The 25,129-nt window shown below is 43.6% G+C and overlaps 1 protein-coding gene across 1 annotated transcript in view; it reads left to right on the top strand.

The window, feature by feature from the left end:
- Positions 1 to 3,924: 3,924 nt before the first annotated feature.
- LOC120023652 (lateral signaling target protein 2 homolog) overlaps positions 3,925 to 25,129 on the top strand; it is a 67,197-nt gene continuing 45,992 nt past the window's right edge. Inside the window, exon 1 of the mRNA XM_038967701.1 lies at positions 3,925 to 4,246. Within this exon, the coding sequence (XP_038823629.1) occupies positions 4,211 to 4,246 (36 nt within the window). The 5' untranslated portion in view covers positions 3,925 to 4,210. The remainder of the gene's footprint in view (positions 4,247 to 25,129) is intronic.

The raw sequence follows: 25,129 nt of genomic DNA, 5'->3' as shown, positions 1-25,129 counted from the left end.
TTGGCCTCAGCCTACGTCTAGGGTGCAGCTGTAACGGTTCCTGGGTTTGTCAACTTTTATCGCCGCTTTAGCCGGAGTTACAGCACCTTGGCTTCCCCCCCTGTCTGCACTCACCTCGACCAAGGTTCCGTTTACGTGGTCCTCTGCCGCTGAATGGGCTTTCCGGGACCTCAAAAACCACTTCACCAGTGCTCCTATCTTGGTTCATCCTGACCCTTCCCGACAGTTTGTGGTGGAGGCAAATGCTTCGGATGTTGGAGTGGGGGCTGTCCTGTCCCAACGTTCTGCAATGGACCTTAAGCTGCATCCCTGCGCCTTCTTCTCCCACTGCCTCAACGGCACGGAGAGGAACTACTATGTGGGGAATCGTGAGCTTCTCGCAGTGAAGATGGCGTTGGAGGAATGGAGGCACTGGCTGGAAGGGGCGGAACATCTGTCAATGTGTGGACCGGCCACAAAAAACCTGGGGTATCTCCGCACTGCCAAGCACCTCAACTCCAGGCAAGCGAGATGGGCTGTTTACCCGGTTCAACTTTTCCCTCTATCGGCCGGGGTCCAAGAACGTCAAGCCGGATGCCCTGTCTCGCCACTATAGCCCCACGGTAACCACCCCGGAGCCCGAGACCATCTTTCCCACCTCGTGCCTGGTGAAGGCACTCAGCTGGGGTATAGCGAAACAGGTCCGGGAGGCGCAGCGGTCCCAGTCAAACCCTGGGGGGGGGCAGATAACCAGATGTTTGTGCCTGACGATGTCCGCTCCGCGGTCCTGGAGTGGGCCCATTCCTCCAGGCTTGCCTGCCACCCCGGCTCCCGTCGGACCCTGGCCTTTGTGCGACAACGCTTTTGGTGGCCTACTATGGTTCCGGGTGTCGCCGCATTTGTCTCTGCCTGCACGGTCTGTGCTCAGAACAAGACTCCTCGGCAAGCTCCGGCTGGTCTTATGCAACCATTGCCTGTCCCTCACCGTTCCTGGTCCCACATATCCCTGAATTTCGTCACAGGTCTCCCCTGTCTGAGGGCAACACTGCCATACTCACTGTGGTCGACCGCTTTTCCAAAGCCGCCCACTTCATTCCTCTCCCCAAACTACCCTCAGCCCAGGAGAGGGCCCAGCTCATGGTGCAGCACATCTTCTGGATCAATGGACTGCCCGTGGACATGGTATCTGACTGGGGGCCTCAGTTCTCGTTCTGGAAGGCGTTCTGCACCCTCATTGGGTCATCGGCCAGCCTGTCCTCTGGGTTCCAGTCCAATGGCCAGTTGGAGCGAGCCAACCAGGACCGAAGAGACTACTCTGCGCTGCCTGGTCGCCACCCCACCACCTGGAGCCAGCAGCTTGTGTGGGTGGAATACGCCCGCAACACCCTTCCCTGCTCTTCCCCGAGCAGGAAGAAGAGATCGGCATACCTTCTGCCCAGATGTTTGTCCACTACTGTTGTCGTACCTGGAGGAGAGCCCGGTCGGCCCTCCTCAAGACCACCTCCAGGTATTGACGACAAGTGGATCGCCATTGGACCCCGGCTTCCCGGTATCGTCTCGGGCAGAAGGTATGGTTATCCACCCAGGATCATCCCCTCCGGGTGGAATCCCGCACCCCCCCCCCCCTTGGTTTATCGGCCCGTTTCCCATCTTTAAAATGATTAGCCCCTCTGCTGTTCGTCTTCTGTTGCCCCGTACCCTTCACATACACCCCACCTTTCATGTGTCCAGAGTTAAACCCATGTCTCACAGCCCTTTGTCTCCTGTTTCCAGGCCCACCCCTCTCCCCTGTCTCATCGACGGCCAACTGGCATACACAGTGAGGCGTCTCCAGAAGGTTTGACCTCAGGGCAGGGATTTCCAGTACCTGGTTGACTGGGAGAGTTATGGCCTGGAGGAGAGGTGCTGGGTCCCCACCAGGGACATCCTGGACCCAGGCCTCATCGCAGATTTCCAATGCCGACACCCCGGTCAACCAGGTATGCCCCCAGGTAGGAGAGGGGGGTTACTGTCACACCCTGATCTGTTTCACCTGTCTTTGGTATTGTCTCCACCCCCTCCAGGTGTCGCCCATCTTCCCCATTAACCCCTGTGTATTTATACCTGTGTTCTGTCTGTTGCCAGTTCGTTTTGTTTCGTCAAGCCTACCAGCGGTTTTCCCTCTGTTCCTGTCTCATGATTGTTCCTGTTTGACCTTTTCTGCCTGCCGTCCTGTACCTTAGCCCCACGTATCTGGATTACTGACTCCTGCCTGCCGTCCAATACCTTTGCCCCACCTATCTGGATTATTGTCCTTGACCTGTCTTTTGCCTGTCCCTGTTGGCTTATTAAACTGTTAACTTGACGTTGTCTGCATCTGGGTCTTACCATAACGTGATAACTTTATGCCTTATAATAGGGCATGAAATTAATTAATCCATCACAACCATACATACACACTACTCCATTTAGGTACAGTTACCTCGATGGCCTTTGAAACATCCTCTGTAAATTCCTCCACACACTGTTTGTCTGCGTTGAACTTGTCCAGGAGCAGAGTGGCTTCCTTGATAAGTGTTGCATAGCCTTGTGCCATCTTCTGCTTCACCTGAGCATAAGCAAAGTAGGGACAGAATGGCATTGGGGAAATTAAAATCGTCTCAATGAATGAATGTGGTGGGTGGCTGGATTGAGGTAGCTACCTGACCACAATGACAGACGACAGACACATAGATGATAATCTACTGGTTATTAATAAACGTATCAGTGATGCTGGAGGCATTTTCTGACACGCAAAATGTGTCCATGCTTGGACCCTTACCATGGATGTCGCAAAGCTATATTGAAAGAACTCAACGCATTCCTTGCAGGACTAAAATGTTGGCGAATAGTTGCTTCATAATCGAAGGTCTTTAGCAATGTGTTTTTGTAGCTTCAAAACAGTTCCGATGTTTGGTCGTTGCCAAGTAACACAAAACAGCGGTCAACAACATGATTATTTTCACATTGTGACAAACACCATTATGACATCAATTAAAGGTTCATTTTTGTGATGTGTTCCAACTACTTAATGAAAATAATGTACCAAGATTTTAGAAAAAATATCTATTTTCGCTTGACAGAATCAACAATGATTATGACGTACACCATAGTGACGTAGTGCAAGCCAAAATGCCGCGTTCAAGACATCAAGACAACTCGGAAAGTCGGCCCTTCCGAGTAAAAAGTTGCTATGTTTTTTATGTTAGGGATTCCTATTGGTTGATTCTGATAGCTTCCAAGTAACTAAGACATCTATGTGGGCTTATCAGTGCCAGTTCGAAACTACAATGCTTAAATAGGAATGTGAAAATAATAAATGCATTTATATTTTTATATCAGTGGCCATTATTCATGGAACAATAAAATTGCTATGTTAAAATGAATCGAACATGGCTAATTGGAAATGGAAATTCTAAATGTAAATGGTTAACAGAAAATGGTAATTACAATGTCAAGTCTAAAATCTATGTACAGAGAGCCCGACATGGCTAGGATGTACTACTACATGGGGATGTGGCGTTACTCTCCTGTTTCACGCTTCCAAGAAGCAATTTGCATACACTTTGAAAATGTAAATTGAAAAGAAAAGAAAAAGCTTAATTACATTTACGATTTTCTGTTTACCATTTGTCTTTTTCTGTTTACCATTTTCAATTAACCATTTTCTAGTTTCATTTTAATTTAGCAATTTAATTGTGGCATTAATCATGCACACTGACATATAATAACGCATTTATAATTTTTACAATCCTATTTATTATGTAACCATTGCATTTTCGAACAGGCAATGATCTCCCGCCATAGACATCTTTCTACAATGAGTTTCAGAGTCGGACATTTTTGAGTTCCCAGTTGTCTTGAACGCAGCATTTCCCTGGGAAGGTGGGTGGCGATGTTGTCAACGTGACTGTCATCAAGCAGAGGGAGAGAACAGCTATGGAAGCCATCCGTGGATGATTGCTTTATCCTGTTGGACTTGAAAAGTGGCAGTGAGGCACTAGCCAATCGTAGATTTTGTAGACATAGAAACGCAACGTAAATGTTCAGGAAATTAGTTAGACACTTGAACTCTTTAAATTACAATTTCGGATATCATATTGGATTCAACATTTCCCACGTAGCTAGCTTGCTAGTCTCAGTAGTCTGTCTCGCACAGGTAGAATAACGTTAACGGTCGGTGACAAAGGAGGGGTAAGGTGGCGAGGTAACGATGAATCGGTTTCGAAAGTGGCTCTACAAGCCTAAGGTAAGTTAGTGATTTTATTATCCTGCTACTGCCAGTAATCGATGTTATTAGCATATATATTGTAGAAAATAGCTTGCTATTTTCCCACAGTACAATAATGATGTTGATGCAATGCATGCATGTATCTTGTCTTTGGCTAGCTGTATGTAGCTAGCTAGCCTACATGCTAGTGCTGTCTCTGCTAGTGTTATCTTATCGTCTATAAAGTTGTTTCTTTCAGTCTGGCATTTAGATAACTGAAGCTGTGCATTACGAAAGGCTGCTTCTCGAAGCAAATTGTCATCAACTGCATTGCCGAGATTGCTCAATACAGAAATAAATAACTTTCATTGCAATCTCGAACTGTACCCTACAGCTTTTGTTAACTAACTAGTTATAACAAACGGTCATATGACTCGGACTCAGAATTAATTTTGTTGTTGTAGTTAAACAAATATATATCTGATACAGTAGCAATTCAGCCCACTGAGAGAATGCATCTGACAAAATAAATAAATCAGGCTAGATACCAATTCTTGGTATAGGGTAAATCTATTTGCATTCAATCACTTTTTGACAGCACCCCCTTTGAGTTAAACGAAACATTCCATACACATTTGCTTAGAAAGAGACATTTTGGACCTGAATGCCAAAACATTCAAGAGATAAAGATGTTCAAAGTTGACCTATTTTGCATACCCCACCATACCTAGTCTGATTAATTAGGCTGTAATGCACAATTTTGAAACAAAGCACTGCAAAAACTTGGAAAGTTTCCTCACAAGCCATAATGTTGAAAAAAGTGACATAGAGTAAGTTTATATCGGTTGTCTGTGTGGTTGGTCCTTCAGTGGGTCGACATTTGAGACAGAATATCCACAGGAAAGTATTGTTTACCTGACTTTTTAGAGAGCCTGTAAGTATAAGGTTTGGCTTGCCACCTAGGTAAATGTAGTTTTATATGGGGTATTCAGTTCTTTCATCAATAGCTATTGAACTAAGCATGCCATGCCAGTGGAAATTGTATAATCTGAATCAGCGGAGGATGGAGAACAATCCACACATTTCTTTATTTTATTGTAATTTGCTAAATATTTAAGTTGAATAAAAAATAATTATTCAATTCACACAATAAAGGTGCCGGTTATACTCCATCCTCTGATTCAGAATATACTATGTTCATTATCATGGCATGATTGGTTCAATAGTTATTGACGAGAGCACTAACTTTACTTTGGTGCCAAACCTACCAGCTCTCTAAAAAGGCTGGTAAACAATACTTTCCTGTGGCTATTTTGTCTCAAAAGGACAAACACTACAGGTAGAGTAAGTTTAAATGTAATTTTATTCAACATTCTGGATTGTAAGGAACATAAAAAAATTTTTTTAAAAAGGCTTTAGTTTCAGGCTGTATATAGCAATTACTTGTGTATTACAGCCTGATTAATCAGACTACACCATACCATGAGACATCCATGTCTTCATCACTGGAAAAGATAAATGGTTGAGAATGATTTTTATTAAAAATATAATTTTACCTTAAACGTCAATTCTAAAAGCGTGTAAATTCTCATATGTTGTAGCTCAGACCTTATTTTAGATCTTAGGTTTTTGTGTTGTGCCCGCCATCAGTTGAGACACAACATGCTCTTGAATACAGGGTGGGTGCCATGTTTTGGCTAATAAATGTAATAAAAGGGGAATAAAATTGACATTTCAACTTTCAAAGGGTACCACAAAGATGGTTGGAGGTCCACACATCAGAGAATGTTAACTTGAATGGGAATATCTGTTGTTTTTAAATTGTATTGTCAATCTTCCATAGGAAACCTATTGAAATCATAGAAATATAGATAATAGAATAGACATGAACATTTAAGTTGACATTCGACAGTGGGTAGTACCGGCAGCCATCTTTGTGGTAATAATTAGAAGTTAAAATTTCAATTACATTTAAATGTCAATGGTGTACCAACTATGGTGTACTGGGGTGGCAGGTAGCCTAGTGGTTCGAGTGTTGGACTAGTAACCGGAAGGTTGCAAGATTGAATCCCGGAGCTGACAAGGTAAAAATCTGTCGTTTTGCCCCTGAACAAGGCAGTTAACTCACTGTTCCTCGGTAGGCTCTTATTGTAAATAAGAATTTGTTATTAACTGACTTGCCTAGTTAAATAAAGGTTCAATATATATATATATATTTTAAAGAATTCTAAGAACTACCTCTTACACGCAAGAGGGGCAATCTGGTGAGATGTCTCAGAGAACCAGGGTTACATATTGTAAGCCAAAGTTATCTTTCAGTCGACTCGGTTGGACATCTCACTATGGGACACTTGCAAAACGCCCCGATTTTCCAATCTGTTGTGGTACACGGTAATGTACCTGATCCATCATACTCAAGCCCCGACAACTGTACGCCTTGGCGATAGCCTCCACTACCCAATGGAAGAGGCGTTGTTTGGACAAAGCCCTACCCCGAGCAAGGTTGGTAAAGCAAGCAAACAAACAGTTGGTCACAACTCTGGAATGGCCTGGTCCTGTCCATGTAAACTCAGCAAAAAAAGAAACGCCCCTTTTTCAGGACCCTGTCATTCAAAGACAATTCATAAAAATCCTAATAACTTCACAGATCTTCATTGTAAAGGGTTTTAACACTGTTTCCCATGCTTGTTCAATGAACCATGAACAATTGATGAACATGCACCAGTGGAACAGTTGTTAAGACACTAACAGCTTACAGACGGTAGGCAATTAAGGTAATAGTTATGAAAACTTAGGACACTAAAGAGACCTTTCTACTGACTCTCAAAAACACCAAAAGAAAGATGCCCAGGGTTCCTGCTCATCTGCATGAACGTGCCTTAGGCATGCTGCAAGGAGGCATGAGTACTGCAGATGTGGCCAGGGCAATAAATTGCAATGTCTGTACTGTGAGACGCCTAAGACAGCGCTACAGGGACACAGGACGGACAGCTGATCGTCCTCGCATTGGCAGACACACTTGTAACAACACCTGCACAGGATCAGTATATCCGAACATCACACCTGCGGGACAGGTACAGGATGGCAACAGCAACTGCCCAAGTTACACCAGGAACGCACAATCCCTCCATCAGTGCTCAGACTGTCCGCAATAGGCTGAGAGAGACTGGACTGAGGGCTTGTAGGCCTGTTGTAAGGCAGGTCCTCACCAGACATCATCGGCAACAATGTCGCCTATGGGCACAAACCCACCGTCGCTGAACCAGACAGGACTGGCAAAAAGTGCTCTTCACTGACGAGTCGCGGTTTTGTCTCACCAGAGGTGATGGTCGGATTCTCGTTTATCGTCGAAGGAATGAGCGTTACACCGAGGCCTGTACTCTGGAGCGGGATCGATTTGGAGGTGGAGGGTCAGTCATGGTCTGGGGCGGTGTGTCACAGCATCATCGGACTGAGCTTATTGTCATTGCAGGCAATCTCAACGCTGCGTTACAGAGAAGACATCCTCCTCCCTCATGTGGTACCCTTCCTGCAGGCTCATCCTGACATGACCCTTCAGCATGACAATGCCACCAGCTATACTGCTCGTTCTGTGTGTGATTTCCTGCAAGACAGGAATGTCAGTGTTCTGCCATGGCCAGCGAAGAGCCCGGATCTCAATCCCATTGAGCACATATGGGACCTGTTGGATCGGAGGGTGAGTGCTAGGGCCATTCCCCCCAGGAATGTCTGGGAACTTGCAGGTGCCTTGGTGGAAGAGTGGGGTAACATCTCACAGCAAGAACTGGCAAATCTGGTGCAGTCCATGAGGAGGAGATGCACTGCAGCACTTAATGCAGCTGGTGGCCACACCAGATACTGACTGTTACTTTTGATTTTGACCCCCCCATTTATTCAGGGACACATTATTCAAATTCTGTTAGTCACATGTCTGTGGAACTTGTTCAGTTTATGTCTCAGTTGTTGAATCTTGTTATGTTCATACAAATATTTTCACATGTTAAGTTTGCTGAAAATAAACGCAGTTGACAGTGAGAGGACATGGGAATGATCTTAGCAATGAACGTGGCTTTAGGACGTATCATAACCTTGGAGTAGTCAGGGGCAAACTGATTGCATGAAGGATGAACCGAGAGCGCATGAAGGACACTAACGAGCTTGGCTGTAGCCAAGGTGAGCAATGGGGCCGCCTTATAAGACAGTCTTAAGATCCACTGTCTCTCGGGGTTCAAAGTGATCGCCTGTAAGTGCATCCAGAACCAGTCCCAAGTCCCATGATGGGGCAAGTGGCTTGGAGATGGCGCACTCCCTTCATAAAACGACAAACCAGGGGGTGAGCCTCGATTGTCGTCTCACCTAGTAGGAAATGGCAGGCTGAGATCGCCCCCAAGTAGATCTTAACGGTGGAAAAGGCCTTGCCCTGTCGAGAAATTCCCGTAGGAAGGCGAGAACGGCAGGGATGGAACCCTGAAAAGAGACCAACTCGCGTCTCTCAAACCACCTCTCGAATGCCCACTACTTCAGGTCGTAAAGACCTCTTGTAGAAGGGGCTCTGGCACTCTAAATTGTGGCAACCACGTTCGAAGGCAAGCCCACCGAGTCCAAGTTGGATCTCTCACAGAGATCCATCAGTTCGGGATGAGGGGGGAATATTTCGCCCCTGTGCTTGGGATAGCAGATCTCTGCACTGTGGCAGGCGCCATGGTTGCGCGCACAGGAGAGGTACAATCTCCGCCAGCCATGGCTTCCCAGGCCAATACAGGGCTATCAGGATGAGGGATAGACCATTCGTTCTCACTCTGTCCAGAGTAGGGGAGATCTGGCCCACCTGGAGGGAAGGCGTACAGAAGCATGTCTGGCCACTTGTAGGCCAGCGCGTCTACGCCTAGAGGAGCATTGTGATCTTTCATCGCAAAGAACAAGCGACAGTGCTCGTTGTCCAGCGATGCATACAAATCGACGGCAGCCCTGCAGTAATGCCCCCACACCTCCTCGGCGACTCGGTATAAAGTCGCCATTCCCCTGGTAGGTGGTTCCCTCGCGACAGTAATTCCACACCTGAGTTTAGTCTGCCTGGCACATGGTTTGTTGTGAGAGATAACAGATGTTCCCTGCTCCATAGCAATATCTCTCTCGCCAGAGAGTGACATTGACGGGAGTGTGTTCCTCCTTGGCGGTTGATATATGCCACCGTAGACGTATTGTCCAACCTGACCAGGACATGTTGGCCCTGTAGGAATGGACGGAAGTGCCTGAGGGCTAGTAACACAGTGTGGACCTCAAGAACGTTGATATGGGCTGTATTCATAGTCTGACCATACGCAGTTCACCGTATGCCCTTCGTGGACTGCCCTCCATCCCTGTAGTGATGCATCCGTTGTCACTACTTTGCGCGTGAAGACTCCCAGTAGGGCAACCCCGCATCAAAGTGTCTATCGGTTTTGAAGTGCTGATAGACACTTTGCAGAGAGAAGCGCGCGCCTGTGCCGGTGGCAGGACGGGTCCAAGCGGAAGTCTCTCATGAGGAGGAGACCAAGCGGAACTCGAATCAAATCAAACTTTATCACATGCGCTAAATACAACATGTGTAGACCTTACCGTGAAGTGGTTACTTACAAGCCCTTAACCAACAATGCAGTTCAAGAAAGAGTTAACCTCTCTAGGGAATATGGGACGGTAGCGTCTCACCTCGTCAACAGCCAGTGAAACTGCAGGGCGCCAAATTCAAAACAACAGAAATCCCATAATTAAAATTCCTCAAACATACATGTATTTTACACCATTTTAAAGATACACTTGTTGTAAATCCAGCCACAGTGTCCGATTTCAAAAAGGCTTTACGACAAAAGCAAACCAAACGATTATGTTAGGTCAGAGCCAAGTCACAGAAAAACACAGCCATTTTTCCAGCCAAAGAGAGGAGTCATAAAAAGCAGAAATATAGATAAATTAATCACTAACCTTTGATGATCTTCATCAGATGACACTCATAGGACTTCATGTTACACAATACATGTATGTTTTGTTCGGTAAAGTTCATATTTATATCCAAAAATCTGAGTTTACATTGGCGCGTTATGTTCAGTAGTTCCAAAACATCCGGTGATTTTGCAGAGACACATCAATTTACAGAAATACTCATAATAAACATTGCTAAAAGATACAACTGTTATGCATGGAATTTTAGATCCACTTCTCCTTAATGCAACCGCTGTGTCAGATTTCAAAAAAACTTTACGGAAAAAGCAAACCATGCAATAATCTGAGTACGGCGCTCAGACGACAAATCAACCCAAAGAGATATTCGCCATGTTGTGCAGTCAACAGAAGTCAGAAATAACATTATAAACATTCACTTACCTTTGATGATCTTCATCAGAATGCACTCCCAGGAATCCCAGTTCCACAATAAATGTTTGTTTTGTTCGATAATGTCCATCATTTATGTCCAAATTCCTCCTTGTTGTTCGCGCGTTCAGTACACAATCTAAACTCACGACGCGCGTGCAAGTCCAGCGGAAAGTACGGACGAAAAGTCCAAAAAGTTCCGTTACAGTCGGTCGAAACATGTCAAACGATGTATAGAATCAATCTTTAGGATGTTTTTAACATAAATCTTCAATAATGTTCCAACCGGAGAATTCCTTTGTCTTCAGAAATGCGATGGAACGCAGCTAACTCTCACATGAACGCGCATGGTCAGTGCATGGTCAGCCCGTGGCACTCTGGGAGAGACCGTACTCAATCTCCTCTCATTCGCCCCCACTTCACAGTAGAAGCACCAACCAAGGTTCTAAAGATTGTTGACATCTAGTGGAAACCTTAGGAAGTGCAACATGACCCCATTTCCACTGTATCTTGGATAAGCAAAGAGTTGAAAACCTACAAACCTCAGATGTCCAACTTCCTGGTTGGATTTTTTCTCAGGTTTTTGCCTGCCATATGAGTTCTGTTATACTCACAGACATCATTCAAACAGTTTTAGAAACGTCAGAGTATTTTCTATCCAAATATACTAATAATATGCCTATCCTAGAATCTGGGCCTGAGTAGCAGGCAGTTTACTCTGGGCACGCTTTTCATCCGGACGTGAAAATACTGCCCCCCACCCCAAAGAAGTTAAGAAAATATTTACCAAATAAACTAAAGTCAAAAATAATAAAAAGTAACATAATAAAATAACAATAATGAGGCTATATACAGGGGGTACCAATACCGAGTCAATGTGCTGGGGTACAGGTTAGTCGAGGTCATTTGTACATGTAGGTAGGGGTGAAGTGACGATGCATAGATAATAAACAGCGAGTAGCAGCAGTGTAAAAAACAAATGGGGGAGGGGACAATGTAAATAATCCGGTGGCCATTTTGTTAATTATTCAGCAGTCTTATGGCTTGGTGGTAGAAGCTGTTAACTTTGTCAATAGGGGGGCGCTATTTTCACTTTGTAAAAAATCGTTCCCAAATTAAACTGCCTCGTACTCAATTCTTGCTCGTACAATATGCATATTATTATTACTATTGGATAGAAAACACTCTCTAGTTTCTAAAACCGTTTGAATTATATCTGTGAGTAAAACAGAACTAATTTTGCAGCAAAATTCCTGTCAGGAAGTGAAAAATCTGAAATCGAGTGTCTGTTGCAGGGCCATCCTATTAATTTGCCTGAAATCTATGGATCTACATGCACTGCATACGCCTTCCACTAGATGTCACGAGGCAGTGAGAGGTGGAATGGGGTGTCTAGCTTGATCTGAGGCCGAACAAGAGCTTTTGGAATGACGTGACCAGATTTTTCATTGTCTTGGAAGGCGCGAGAAGGGACCCCCAGATTGCGTTCTGAAAAGCTTTCGGTATAGACGATAGATATCTCCGGCTCTGATTTTATTTGATATATGTGTTAAAAACATCATAAAGTAGTTAGTTATTTTAAACCGAGTTATATCAGTTTATATCAGTTTATTGCGTTTTTCGGCATTTTCTTTTCTTTGCGTTATGTGAAGTTGGGCACGTTTGTGCCACATGGCTAGCTTTGGTTGCTAATTTGACAGGAGAAGACGACATTCTACAACCAAACAACGATTATTCTGGACAAAGGACAACTTGTACAACATTCTGATGGAAGCTCATCAAAAGTAGGAACCATTTATGATGTTATTTCGTATTTCTGTTGAAAATGTTTAGTAATATTTTCCGCCCTGATTTTGGGCGCTGTCTCGCTATAACGTAAGCTGTATGTCGTACTAAAGTTATTTTTAAAAATCTAACACAGCGGTTGCATTAAGAACTAGTGTATCTTTCATTTGCTGTCCAACATGTATTTTTTAGTAAAGTTTATGATAAGTTATTTGGTCAGATTAGGTGAGTGTCAGAAATATATCCGGACATTCTGGGAAAAGTTGCTACGTTTTCACAATGTATAACCACGGATTTCAGCTCTAAATATGCAAATTTTTGAACAAACCATATATGTATTGTGTAATATGATGTTATAGGACTGTCATCTGATGAAGTTTGTGAAGGTTAGTGAATAAATGTATATCTTTTGCTGTTTTTTTCGCTATCGCTACCTTTGCGTTGAATGAATGCGGTTGTGTGGTTGGCTATTGTAGTAAGCTAATATAATGCTATATTGTGTTTTCGCTGTAAAACACTTAAAAAATCTGAAATATTGGCTGGATTCACAAGATGTTTGTCTTTCATTTGCTGTACACCATGTATTTTTCATAAATGTTTTATGATGAGTATTTAGGTATTTCACGTTGGTCTCTGTAGTTATTCTAGCTGCTTTGGTGAGATTTGTGATGGTGGCTGCAATGTAAAACTATGATTTATACCTGAAATATGCACATTTTTCTAACAAAACATATGCTATACAATAAATCTGTTATAAGACTGTCATCTGATGAAGTTGTTTCTTGGTTAGTGACTAATTATATCTTTATTTGGTCGAATTTGTGATAGCTACCTATGCGGTAAAAAAATGGTGAAAATATGTGGTTGAGTCTTTTGCTATCGTGGTTAGCTAATAGAAATACATATTGTGTTTTCGCTGTAAAACATTTTAAAAATCGGAAATGATGGCTGGATTCACAAGATGTTTATCTTTTATTTGGTGTCTTGGACTTGTGATTTCATGAAAATTATATTATATGATATCCCTGTCGCGTTAGGCTAGGCTATGCTAGTCAGCTTTTTTGATGGGGGGATCCCGGATCCGGGTTTGTGACTCGTGAGAAGTTTTAAGGAGCCTTTAGTCTTAGACTTGGTGTGCCGGTACCGCTTGCCGTGCGGTAGCGGAGAAAACAGTCTATGACTTGGGTGAGTGGAGTCTTTGACAATTTTTTGGGCTTTCCTCTGACACGGCCTAGAATATAGGTCCTGGATTACAGGAAGCTTGGCTCCAGTGATGTACTAGGCCGTACGCACAACCCTCTGTAGCGCCTTACGGTCAGATGCCGAGCAGTTACCATACCAGGCCGGTCAGGATGCTCTCGATGGTGCAGCTGTAGAACTTTTTGAGGATCTGGGGACCCATGCCAAATCTTTTCAGTCTCTTGAGGGAAAGGTGTTGTCGTGCCCTCCTCATGACTGTCTTGGTGTGTTTGGACCATAATAGTTTTTTGGTGATGTGGACACCAAGGAACTTAACTCTCAACCCGCTCCACTACAGCCCTGTCGATGTTAATGGGGGCCTGTTCGGCACGCATTTTCCTGTAGTCTACGATCAGCTCCTTTGTCTTGCTCACATTGAGGGAGAGGTTGTTGTCCTGGCACCACACTGCCAGGTCTCACAATCATGGAGGCCATGAGCCCAAGAAGCCTCAGACACATCCAGTACGTGACTGATGTTGCAGGGTAAAACACTTGAGAGGCAGTGACGCTCTCTCCATGATGAGGGCTGCTCGACAGGCTACAGTCCAGAGACAATTCCAACAATATTTTCTGCTGTGTCGGTATGAGCAAGCGGGACAAGGACGCTCTCGAGAGGTTGATTGTTTTGCACGTGAACATTTTGCACCATGAGCCTCGGCCCGTGGGCCTGGATGTGAATGGAACTCTTTATTTGAGAACTGATCTTGGGGAACAGTGGTGTTGACCCGCCCCAACGAGGGCTTATGGTTCTTGAGGAGGGGGGCTCCTGTGCTACACCTCTGCTGTGTGTAAACAAGCTTGTGTGACCTGACGCAGGACTCCCGAGGAGACTCTGGTCGTCGAGGCCAGAGGAGCTCTACCGGCTCCTTGAAGCCCCGTGCTTTGTGCTAGGTGTGCTGCTTCTTCCCCTTCCCTCCAGATGGAGCTGAGGGGGTCTCCTCTGCTCATTACTTGGAGTGATGCCTCTGCCCTGAGACACTGCATTGCTGGTGAGCGGACTCTCTGTCCCTGGGTCTGAGCTACCGGAGAAGGCTGCTAAGTCTTCTTAGGGATCCTCCAGTTCTGGGAGGGAGGCCTCATGGGAACGTCCTGGGTGAACATGTGCTTCTGGGGCTTGTTTCCGTGGTAACAGGGAGCCCAGCGCCTCAGTCTCCTTTTTCTGAGTCTCAAACCTGGCCTGTATCTTCAATATGGCTGGACCAAACAGTCTGGTGGGACCGATCTGTCCATTCATGATCTTTCCCATCTCCCTCTGACACCCTTGCGTTGTTCAGCCAGAGGGTTCGAGTCGTATGGTTGGCAAGGCGACTTAGCACCACCATCCTTAGCACCATCCTGGTCGATGGTGCCACCGTTCGCCAGGGAGTCGCTCAGGTCCTTAGCCTGCACCACCATGTAGACGGAGAGGAGGGCAGCTGCATTCACAGAGTGCTCCACCTGAGATGCAAATCGGTAGATCCTCTCCTACACGGACACGGTGAAGCGTTTCATTATGTTGAGCGAGCTTGGGGGTAGAGGAAGAGGAGCTCAAAGCCTTCGGGTGGCGGTGCTCAGACAGGCTGAGCCAATCCCGACGACTCCATGCTGTGCATATCCAAGTGGGGGTAGCGAGTCACAGGAGTAGGTGACTTGAGTGGCTCTGCCCAGGAAGACTCCAACAATGCCAGACAGTCTGGGAAGGCTGCTACACTCTGTCGGACAGATGTAGAATTACTCTGAAATTCCATCCATCCTAATCTTTTTGGAAGGTGGGGAACTTCAGGGGCATAATCCATTTCCTTATCAGAGAGAGCGCTGCCTGATGCGACGAGAGACATGCCATTGTCCTCACTAGGGCTGTTGCGGTGACCGTATTACCGCCACACCAGCGGTCACGAGTCATGAAGGCAGTCAAATTCCACATGACCGTTTAGTCGCGGTAATTAGGCTTCTCCAAGCTCTAATGCTGCTGCTGGTTATTAGTAGCCTACCAAACTTGCTTAACTGCCTGGTACTCAGCACTCTATTGTCCCTCTATTCACTCTGATGCAAATGTATTCAATGCAAATGTATTAGAAAATCTAATCAAACACTTCATGAGCTCATGTTGCACAACATTGCTATAGGCTATGCAGTTGCGGGATAAATTGCATACTAATGGCCGCTATAAAAAGAGGAGGATCCCATGAACTTTCTATAGGCTAGGCCTACTATATTTATTTATCTGCTTTCCTAATATTAAGCACATTGCTTATATTTACAACCGAAGTATAGCCTACCTGGCTGGCATGAAAATAAACCATTGTCCTCCATTTGCTATTTAAGTTCAAAGATGACATGCATTTTTTTCCCGCTGCCCCTGTTTAGATATAGATGCATGATAATGGTCCATTTCTAAATCACAACAAATGTCACATATATTATTTAGTATATGTAAAGACAAGATTAAATCAGGAATAGGCTAATCTTGTGACCCATCAGACTATCACTTGTGAATGATGCCCAGCATAAGAAACAATGCCTTTTTTTGCAACTTGTTCGAATCACCTCATGTAGCCTAGCCCATAGGCCTGTATGTTTTAATAAGGTTTGTAAGGTAAAGTGGCCAAATAACTTCTTAAAATTAAGCACATTTATCCGCTTTACAAGGGGTGTGGAGTAGAGGTCGACCGATTAATCGGAATGGCCGATTAATTAGGGCCGATTTCAAGTTTTCATAACAATCGGAAATCTGTATTTTTATTTTATTTATTTTTTACACCTTTATTTAAAATGTATTTAACTAGGCAAGTCAGTTAAGAACACATTCTTATTTTCAATGACGGCCTAGGAACGGTGGACCTCACAGTTAACTAGTCCAACGCAATAACGACCTGCCTCTCTCTCGTTGCACTCCACAAGGAGACTGCCTGTTACGCGAATGCAGTAAGCCAAGGTAAGTTGCTAGCTAGCATTAAACTTATCTTATAAAAACAATCAATCAATCATAATCACTAGTTAACTACACATGGTTGATGATATTACTAGATATTATCTAGCGTGTCCTGCGTTGCATATAATCTGACTGAGCATACAAGCATACAAGTATCTAAGTATCTAACTGAGCGGTGGTAGGCAGAAGCAGGCGCGTAAACATTCATTCAAACAGCACTTTCATGCGTTTTGCCAGCAGCTCTTCGTTGTGCGTCAAGCAATGCGCTGTTTATGACTTCAAGCCTATCAACTCCCGAAATGAGGCTGGTGTAACCGAATTGAAATGGCTGGCTAGTTAGCGCACGCTAATAGCGTTTCAAACGTCACTCGCTCTGAGCCTGTGGTTGTTTCCCTTGCTCTGCATGGGTAACGCTGTTTCGAGGGTGGCTGTTGTCGTTGTGTTCCTGGTTCGAGCCCAGGGAGGAGCGAGGAGAGGGACGGAAGCTATACTGTTACACTGGCAATACTAAAGTGCCTATAAGAACATCCAATAGTCAAAGGTTAATGAAATACAAATTGTCTAGAGGGAAATAGTCCTGTAATTCCTATAATAACTACAACCTAAAACTTCTTACCTGGGAATATTGAAGACTCATGTTAAAAGGAACCACCAGCTTTCATATGTTCTCATGTTCTGAGCAAGGAACTCAAACGTTAGCTTTCTTACATAGCACATATTGCACTTTTACTTTCTTCTCCAACACTTTGTTTTTGCATTATTTAAACCAAATTGAACATGTTTCATTATTTATTTGAGGCTAAATTTATTTTATTGATATATTATATTATGTTAAAATAAGTGTTCATTCAGTGTTGTTGTAATTGTCATTATTACAAATAAATAAATAAAAAATCGTCCGATTTAATCGGTATCGGCTTTTTTGGTCCTCAAATAATCGGTATCGGTATCGGCGTTGAAAAATCATAATCGGTCGACCTCTAGTGTGGAGCCTAACTGGCATATATAAGCAGCTCGTGAGTTTCACATTTGGGGAAGATCATTTTCATCATAAAAATGCACCTTTATAATAAAAGCAATACATGCATAATCCCATTTGTGGTCACTTTTGATAATGGTGTTTTCCGCTAATGGAACATTCACGCTTATAGCCTACTGCCATGTGTGCATTGCTGCACTTATAATGTGAAGAAATAGCCTAATAGTTTATCAACATATTAAGCTAAACATTCTGATCTGTTGCGTCAGCCATATTGCGTAAAAAAGGTTTTTTGCTGCTAGTGGTTGGTTGTATTCATTTGGGATCTATCGCATCCCACAACTGTCCCAGACTGTTTGGAATATTTATTTCTCGCACAGAATAGAATAGGTTGACTTTTGTACTATGGGGGATAGTAGATTGTCATAGGCTAGTGCTTTTGCTGTTCATTAGGCCTACTCATCTTGTTGGCTGACGAAAAGTAAATTTGGACAGTTCATCCAATATCTTCAATATACACCTCGGAAGGATGAGCACAGTTGCATCCCCATTGTGTCTGTCTTAACTTGTAGCCTGTGAGAAAGACCCGTGACGGCGAGCCGTGTGAGTGAGAGATGCTTCGGATTGCGCAGCACACTCAGGGAGAAGGGCACAACGCAGCACCCTGGGCCACAAAAGGCATGTCTTTTTTTTAGGGTGCATTACGGTCACAAAGGGGATGAGGGAGTGAAATTATAGGCATTATCAAGTGCTTGTCAAGTTGTGAATGTGTGACTGATAAAAATCCAAACATATAGCCTAGCATTTTTAGAACTCAAGTTACATTAACAACTCTAAATTAAGCATATAGGAGTACCTATTTCTTTGTTAACCGCTCAACACAGAATAGCTGCACTCTCTCAAATCATTGAGAAAATATTTATATTTTATTCAGCAATGTTCAATTGTATTCTTCATACTATAAAATAATATAAAATAATGCCACGGAATTATAAGCAAATCTTGTCTGCTAAATTAACTAGTGTAGCCCACAGCCATTTGGCATAGCCACATCAGGACCTAATGTAACGGATGTGAAATGGCTAGCTAGTTAGCGGGTACGCGCTAGTAGCGTTTCAATCAGTTACGTCACTTGCTCTGAAACCTAGATGTAGTGTGCCCCTTGCTCTGCAAGGGCCGTGGCCTTTGTGGAGCGATGGGTAACGATGCTTCGTGGGCGACCGTTGTTGATGTGTGCAGAGGGTCCCTGGTTCGCGCCCGTGTCGGGGCGAGGGGACGGTTTAAAAGTTATACTGTTACACTAACATAAGGACAACTCAAAGTATGCTATTCTTTTCTTCTGAAATAGACTACATTTTCTTCATATCATGCTTCTTTAGACCAGTTTAAAATGAATAATGGATTTGTTGTGAAGGTGTATGCTATATTACATGGATTTATTAGACTTTTTAAAATGTAGATGTTCCAAAGGTCAGCATCAGTATAATGTATATATAATTTGATATACAGAAGAATATACTTAACTGTCTTATGATTTATATTATCTTGTTTGATATTGTACATTTAATTGTAGGCTATTTCTGCAAGCCATGAGATGCTAAATGTGTTCATGTTAATTAACGGTCAATTACCGTGAGACCAAGTTATTTGCTTGACAATCGCCAACTGACGAAATTTTGTGACTGCCACTGCCCTAGTCCTCAATTCCGGATTTGTTGGAATTAAGGTCTGCCCCCTTTGAAAGTTGGGGGTTCTCCGAATCAGCCCGAAGCGCAGACTGAGGGGATGCCTGAGTAGCTTCTCCCTCTGGTACTTCGTGGTCAATGGAGTCATCCTCAAGCAAGGACGGGGCCTGGCCAATACCTTCCCATGTACTTCGCTCTACGTCTAAGGACACCAGAGCCCAGCTGAGCGCAATGCACACAACTAGCGGGGTCGACAAGAGCCTGCATAGCGTGTTCAACGCCGAGGCAAGTAGTACAGAGCGGATGGGAATTAGTCCCGGACATGTAATGCATGCAATTGCCAGGGCAAGCTTTGCTAGGCTTGTGCTGCTTTTTCTCCCTCTTCTCTGACAACTTGGCCAGTAAGCCTGTCGACATCTCGTTTCGACCAGATGGACGAAAGCAAATGGAATTACCGGGAGGCTAGCTAGCCACTCCATGCACTGCTACTACGACGCAAAGTTGGGAGAGACACGGGGTAACGTGAGCTTAAGCCAGGTAAGCAGAAACCGAAAGCTTTATTTACCAGGGTGTTGGGAAATAAATACAGTCTTTATACTTTCAGTGTAATGAAAGTAGAGCCAAAAGTAATGCTAGCTAATTAGCTGGCCATCTTCACCGGAGTGATGATAGCCAGCTAGCCGAGCCATCACGTGAGATACCAAGTCCCAACTCGGTGTGTAAACCAAGTAACTTGAGGTAGAAGGAACTGCAGGGTTATCTTTCACAGGGGAATGTAAAAGAGATGGTGCTTCAATGGTGGGGTAACACACTGAAGAAACCGCACCGTTCGTGCTAGCCAAACAAACTGAAAGAGTGTTTAGCCCAGAGGTTGCTAGCTAAAACATCAGTGTTGCGGTTAGCCCACTAACTAGCCAAGACACTCAAGTTCAGCTAGCTAACTCCGAACGGTGGGAACCGACGGAGAGAGCAATTGTGTGTAGGCCAGGCAACAGGTGTACGTAGCTAGCCGACGACAAAAAGCTCTGCTGAGGTAACTTCACTCGTTGAAGTGAAGCTGAAGTTAACAGAATTCCCGAAATAGAAAATAAGCCACACAAAGCTCCGTGGTAGGGTGGTAACCCACACTGAAAGGAACAGTTAAGTTGAGAGCGAGTTTTCTGAAGAAAGCCTCTTAACTGGCTACTAACCAGATAGTGAGCAAATAGACTTGTGAAGAGGCAAGGAATGAGGAAACCAGAGCAGTGCAGGGTATTATATAGACACACAGGGCGTACACCCACAAAGCTCTGATTGGCCCATTAGGCGTGATTGAGTAAGGCTTCAACCAATGACCCGCAAAAGAGGGCGTGTCCCATAGTGAGATGTCAAACTGAGTCGACTGAAAGAGAACAGTCCTTGCCGCATGGGTTATGTTGCAAGGTTGTTCCCCTCTTTCCTACAGAGTAAATTTGAATTTGAGCCTTCAGCAACTATCTCCACATAATAGATGGGGACATTTCTTAATGTCCTATTATGCTCCTGCAGCTCAGAGAACACTGTTAGACTGTTAACTCCCTCTTGATTGTCCTCCAATTCAGTGATTTTGTCAAGATGTTAGGGAAAGTATTTTTGCAACCAGAATAACATAAACACAGTCATTGACAGCTAACATAATTGCTTCTCAGTACTTTTGCCAGGAGGAGTATTCTGCATTGCCTTTTCTGAGTATGCAGAGGGAAAGAATGTTGTGATATTTCTTTTACCGGACACTAAGTCTGTAGCATTCCGCTCTGACAGTGTTGTTCAACACCACATAGCTTTGTCATTTACAAATCAACTTTAAGTTGTTTATTTTTTAACTATGTTCTCCTCGAGATAGAAAAGCTAAGGCTATTGATATTTTCAGAGTTGCGCTACTTCCTAGATAAGTCACATAGGGAGTTGTTTTTATTTCTCTCTCCTGCAAAACAATAGCCTTTCAGTGCTTTAAAGTACTCTGGTATGAAAGTGCAAACTACCTGAAAATAAGACCCACTGCTGTCCCCCCCAGAACACTGTACCCTTGGACTGTTGGAGGAAAGGCTCTGGCTATAGGGCAAACGTAGGATTAGATGATTTACCCACATTACAATGTTGTAAGATGAGATGGCTGTCATTCCTTCTTGCTCTGTTAAACTGGTCTTGCTGGTTTGGTCTGAATCGTCTCTTTCTGTAAAAGGTTGTTTAGAAACTGGGCCTGTTCTGTTTTACATTATTTGGCAGATGTTTGTTTGCTGTACAAGTACAGCTTCAAGTGCTCTACTATTATCCACTTATGGGAGAAATGCATTGAATCATGAACTAATATACTAATAATAGATGGCTGTTTTATCCTCAATACCAAAAATGAAATACGGAAAGTAAGAATAAAGTGAGCGGAAAGTAGACGATGGGGTCAGTGTTCATGGAGACGTGGTTGACTGCACATGGCAGCAGACAGGGACAAAGACGAGACCTGGCTAAGGTCAAATCAAATTTGATTTGTCACATGCTTCATAAAACAACGGGTGAAATGCTTACTTACGGGCCCTTCTCAAACATGCAGAGGAAAAAAAGACGAGGTCAAAAGGAATATAACACGAGGAATAAATCCACAATTAGTAACTATAACTTGGCTATAAACACAGGGTACCAGTACCATGTCGATGTGCAGGGGTACGAGGTAATTGAGTACATATAAGTAGGGATGAAATGACTAGACAACAGGATAGATAATAAACAATAACAGAGTATATGATGAGTCAAAAAGTTAGAGCAAAAAGGGTCAATGCACATAGTCTGGGTAGCTATTTGGTTAACTATTTAGCAGTCTTATGGCAGTGGAAGATTTCCACTGAGCCAACATGGTCTCTCACCTCCTCATTCATAAGAAAGAGGAAGAGAGATGTCAGCAGGCTAAACCTGCACATTTGCCTCCCCTTTCCTAGCGTTATTCTATCAGGCATTCATTGACCTTCAGCCACACACCACCTCATTTGTCAGTGTGACAGACCCAAAACCAGCGATGAGCCAGCCGGGCACGCTCAGCTCGCCTCCATCTGCCTGTATAGTCCGAGCAGATGGGAACAGAGCTGGGATGCTTTTCAATCCTCGCTTGCCAGTTGCCACTCTACCCTCTAGCCAAGCATATTAGTACCCGCATTTATTTAAAAAACACATCCCTCCCCCATCCATTCACACAGTTACAGGATAATATATACTGCATTTGAGACAGAAATGTCATGGATTGCAGCTTAAAGGAAAAATCCTCCCAAAACCACTCATTCCTTTAATTTACAGTGTTAAATGACACAATATTTTTTGTGAACAAATGTTTCATTTTGGTGTTATAATAGGGTTGGTAGCAACATGGAAAATAATTGTGGAAATCTGTTGCAGCTCAAGTCAACTACAAAATCCACAATGTAATGTTCCCATTATGGGCAGGCTGGCTGGCTAGCTAGGTAGCTAGCTAGCAAACGTAGCTACACACAATAACACCAAAGACAATATCAGCAAGTAAAGTAGCTAGTTAGCTGTAAAATCGCCTAAACAAACTTCACTATCAATTTCGGAGTCTACAATCTCACCATTGTGAGTGGACCAAGTACTTTGAGGTTGATCTAAAGCGGAAAGGTGGAATAAACAAGTCAGGAGCAGGTTTTCTTAATTGAACAAAGTTCTCTATTGAGGTATTTTTTTTCTTCTCAAACACTCCAACACAATCAAGGATGATCTCCTAAGGAAAACACAAATCTTATTCTTTACAAGAACAAGGAACACAAGGTGAGTATCTTTAAACTAAAGTATAACATAAATCACGGGTGTGTCACCACCTTAACGATTCGTTCGTGGAGCGCTCCCTTCGGATCCATGGTGGCCATTCCCAAGAGGTAGTTTGTCCTCTTCTTCTCCCTTCCGAAGGGAGCTCTCCACGAACGGATTGTTAAGGCGGTGACACACCCGCGATTCTGGGACAAGGAGCGCTCTCCTTCAAGCAGTGAATGGGAGTCTATTGGGCGATACCTCAAATACCCAACATTAGCACGAATTTCGTAAACAATAAGTACATCATTACAAATATTTTCCGAGATGTGAGATAATTAACTTGTTATCTGTAATATCGTATAGCTTTGGAATCGTGACATTACGTACAGTACCAGTCAAAGGTTTGGACACACCTACTCATTCAAAGGTTTTTCTTTATTTTTACTATTTTCTACATTGTAGAATAGTAGTGAAGACATCAAAACTATGACATAACACATATGGAATCATGTAGTAACCAAAAAAGTGTTAAACAAATCTAAATATATTTTAGATTCTTCAAAGTAGCCACTCTTTGCCTTGATGACAGCTTTGCACACTCTTGGCATTCTCTCAACCAGCTTCATGAGGAATGCTTTTCCAACAGTCTTGAAGGAGTTCCCACATACGCTGAGTACTTGTTGACTGCTTTTCCCTTACTTTGTGGTCCAACTCATCCCAAACCATCTCAATTGGGTTGTGGTCGGGTGATCTGATGCAGCACTCAATCACTCTCCTTCTTGGTCAAATAGCCCTTACACGGCCTGGAGGTGTATTTTGGGTCATTGTCCTGTTGAAAAACAAAAGATAGTCTCACTAAGCACAAACCAGATGGGATGGCGTATCGCTGCAGAATTCTGTAGTCGCCATGCTGGTTAATTGCGCCTTGAATTCTAAATAAATCACAGACAGTGTCACCAGCAAAGCACCATTACACCTCCTCCTCCATGCTTCACGGTGGGAACCACACATGCGGAGATCATCCGTTCACCTACTCTGCATCTCACAAAGACACGGCGGGTGGAACCAAAAATCTCAAATTTGGACTGTGAAGACAGATTTCCGCCGGTCTAATGTCTATTGCAAGTCTCTTCTTCTTATTGGTGTCCCTTTAGTAGTGGTTTCTTTTCAGCAATTCAACCATGAAGGCCTGATTCACGTAGTCTCCTCTGAACAGTTGATGTTGAGATGTCTGTTACTTGAACTCTGTGATGCATTTATTTGGGCTGCAATCTGAGGTGCAGTTAACTCTAATGAACTTATCCTCTGCAGCAGAGGTACCTCTGGGTCTTCCTTTCCTGTGGCGGTCCTCATGAGAGCCAGTTTCATCATAGCGCTTGATGGTTTTTGCAACTGCACTTGAAGAAACTTTCAAAGTTCTTGACATTTTCCGCATTGACTGACCTTTATGTCTTAAAGTAATGATGGACTGCCATTTCTCTTTGCTTATTTGAGCTGTTCTTGCCATAATAAGGACTTGGTTTTTACCAAATAGGGCTCTCTTCTGTATACCAACCCTGCCTTGTCACAACACAACTGATCGGTTCAAACACATTAAGGAAAGAAATTCCACAAATTAACAAGGCACACCTGTTAATTGAAATGCATTCCAGGGGCCTTTCTCATGAAGCTGGCTGAGAGAATGCCAAGAGTGTGCAAAGCTGTCATCAAGGCAAAGGGTGGCTACTTTGAAGAATCTCAAATATAAAATGTATTTTGATTTGTTGATAACTTTTTGGGTTACTACATTTTCCATATGTATGTTATTTCATAGTTTTGATGTCTTCACTATTATTCTACAATGTAGAAAATAGTTAAAAATAAAGAAAAACCTTTGAAAGAGTAGGTGTATCCAGACTTTTGACTGGAGAGTGAGAGAGTTTTACGAATCAATACTTGGAGTCAAAATATCGATATAATATCATCCAAAATAATATTATGATATGTACCTGTATTGATATTTTACCCCATCACCACTATCTGGTGGTTAGGCTGTGTAGTGGGCAACTTGCACCTTCTCATGAAGGTGTAACAAACACGAGTGCTTATGGGAAGGAGGTGCCACAGACGCTTTGGATAACATTATTTACTGAATATCTCTTAAAATAAAAGTTATTATTGTTGTTTGATTTGTTCACTGTGTGTTTGAAATGTAAGTCTTGTCTGTT

The sequence above is a fragment of the Salvelinus namaycush genome, chromosome 28 (assembly GCF_016432855.1).
Source record: "Salvelinus namaycush isolate Seneca chromosome 28, SaNama_1.0, whole genome shotgun sequence".
Lineage (NCBI taxonomy): Eukaryota > Metazoa > Chordata > Actinopteri > Salmoniformes > Salmonidae > Salvelinus > Salvelinus namaycush.
This window is presented reverse-complemented; position numbering and strand designations above follow the sequence as displayed.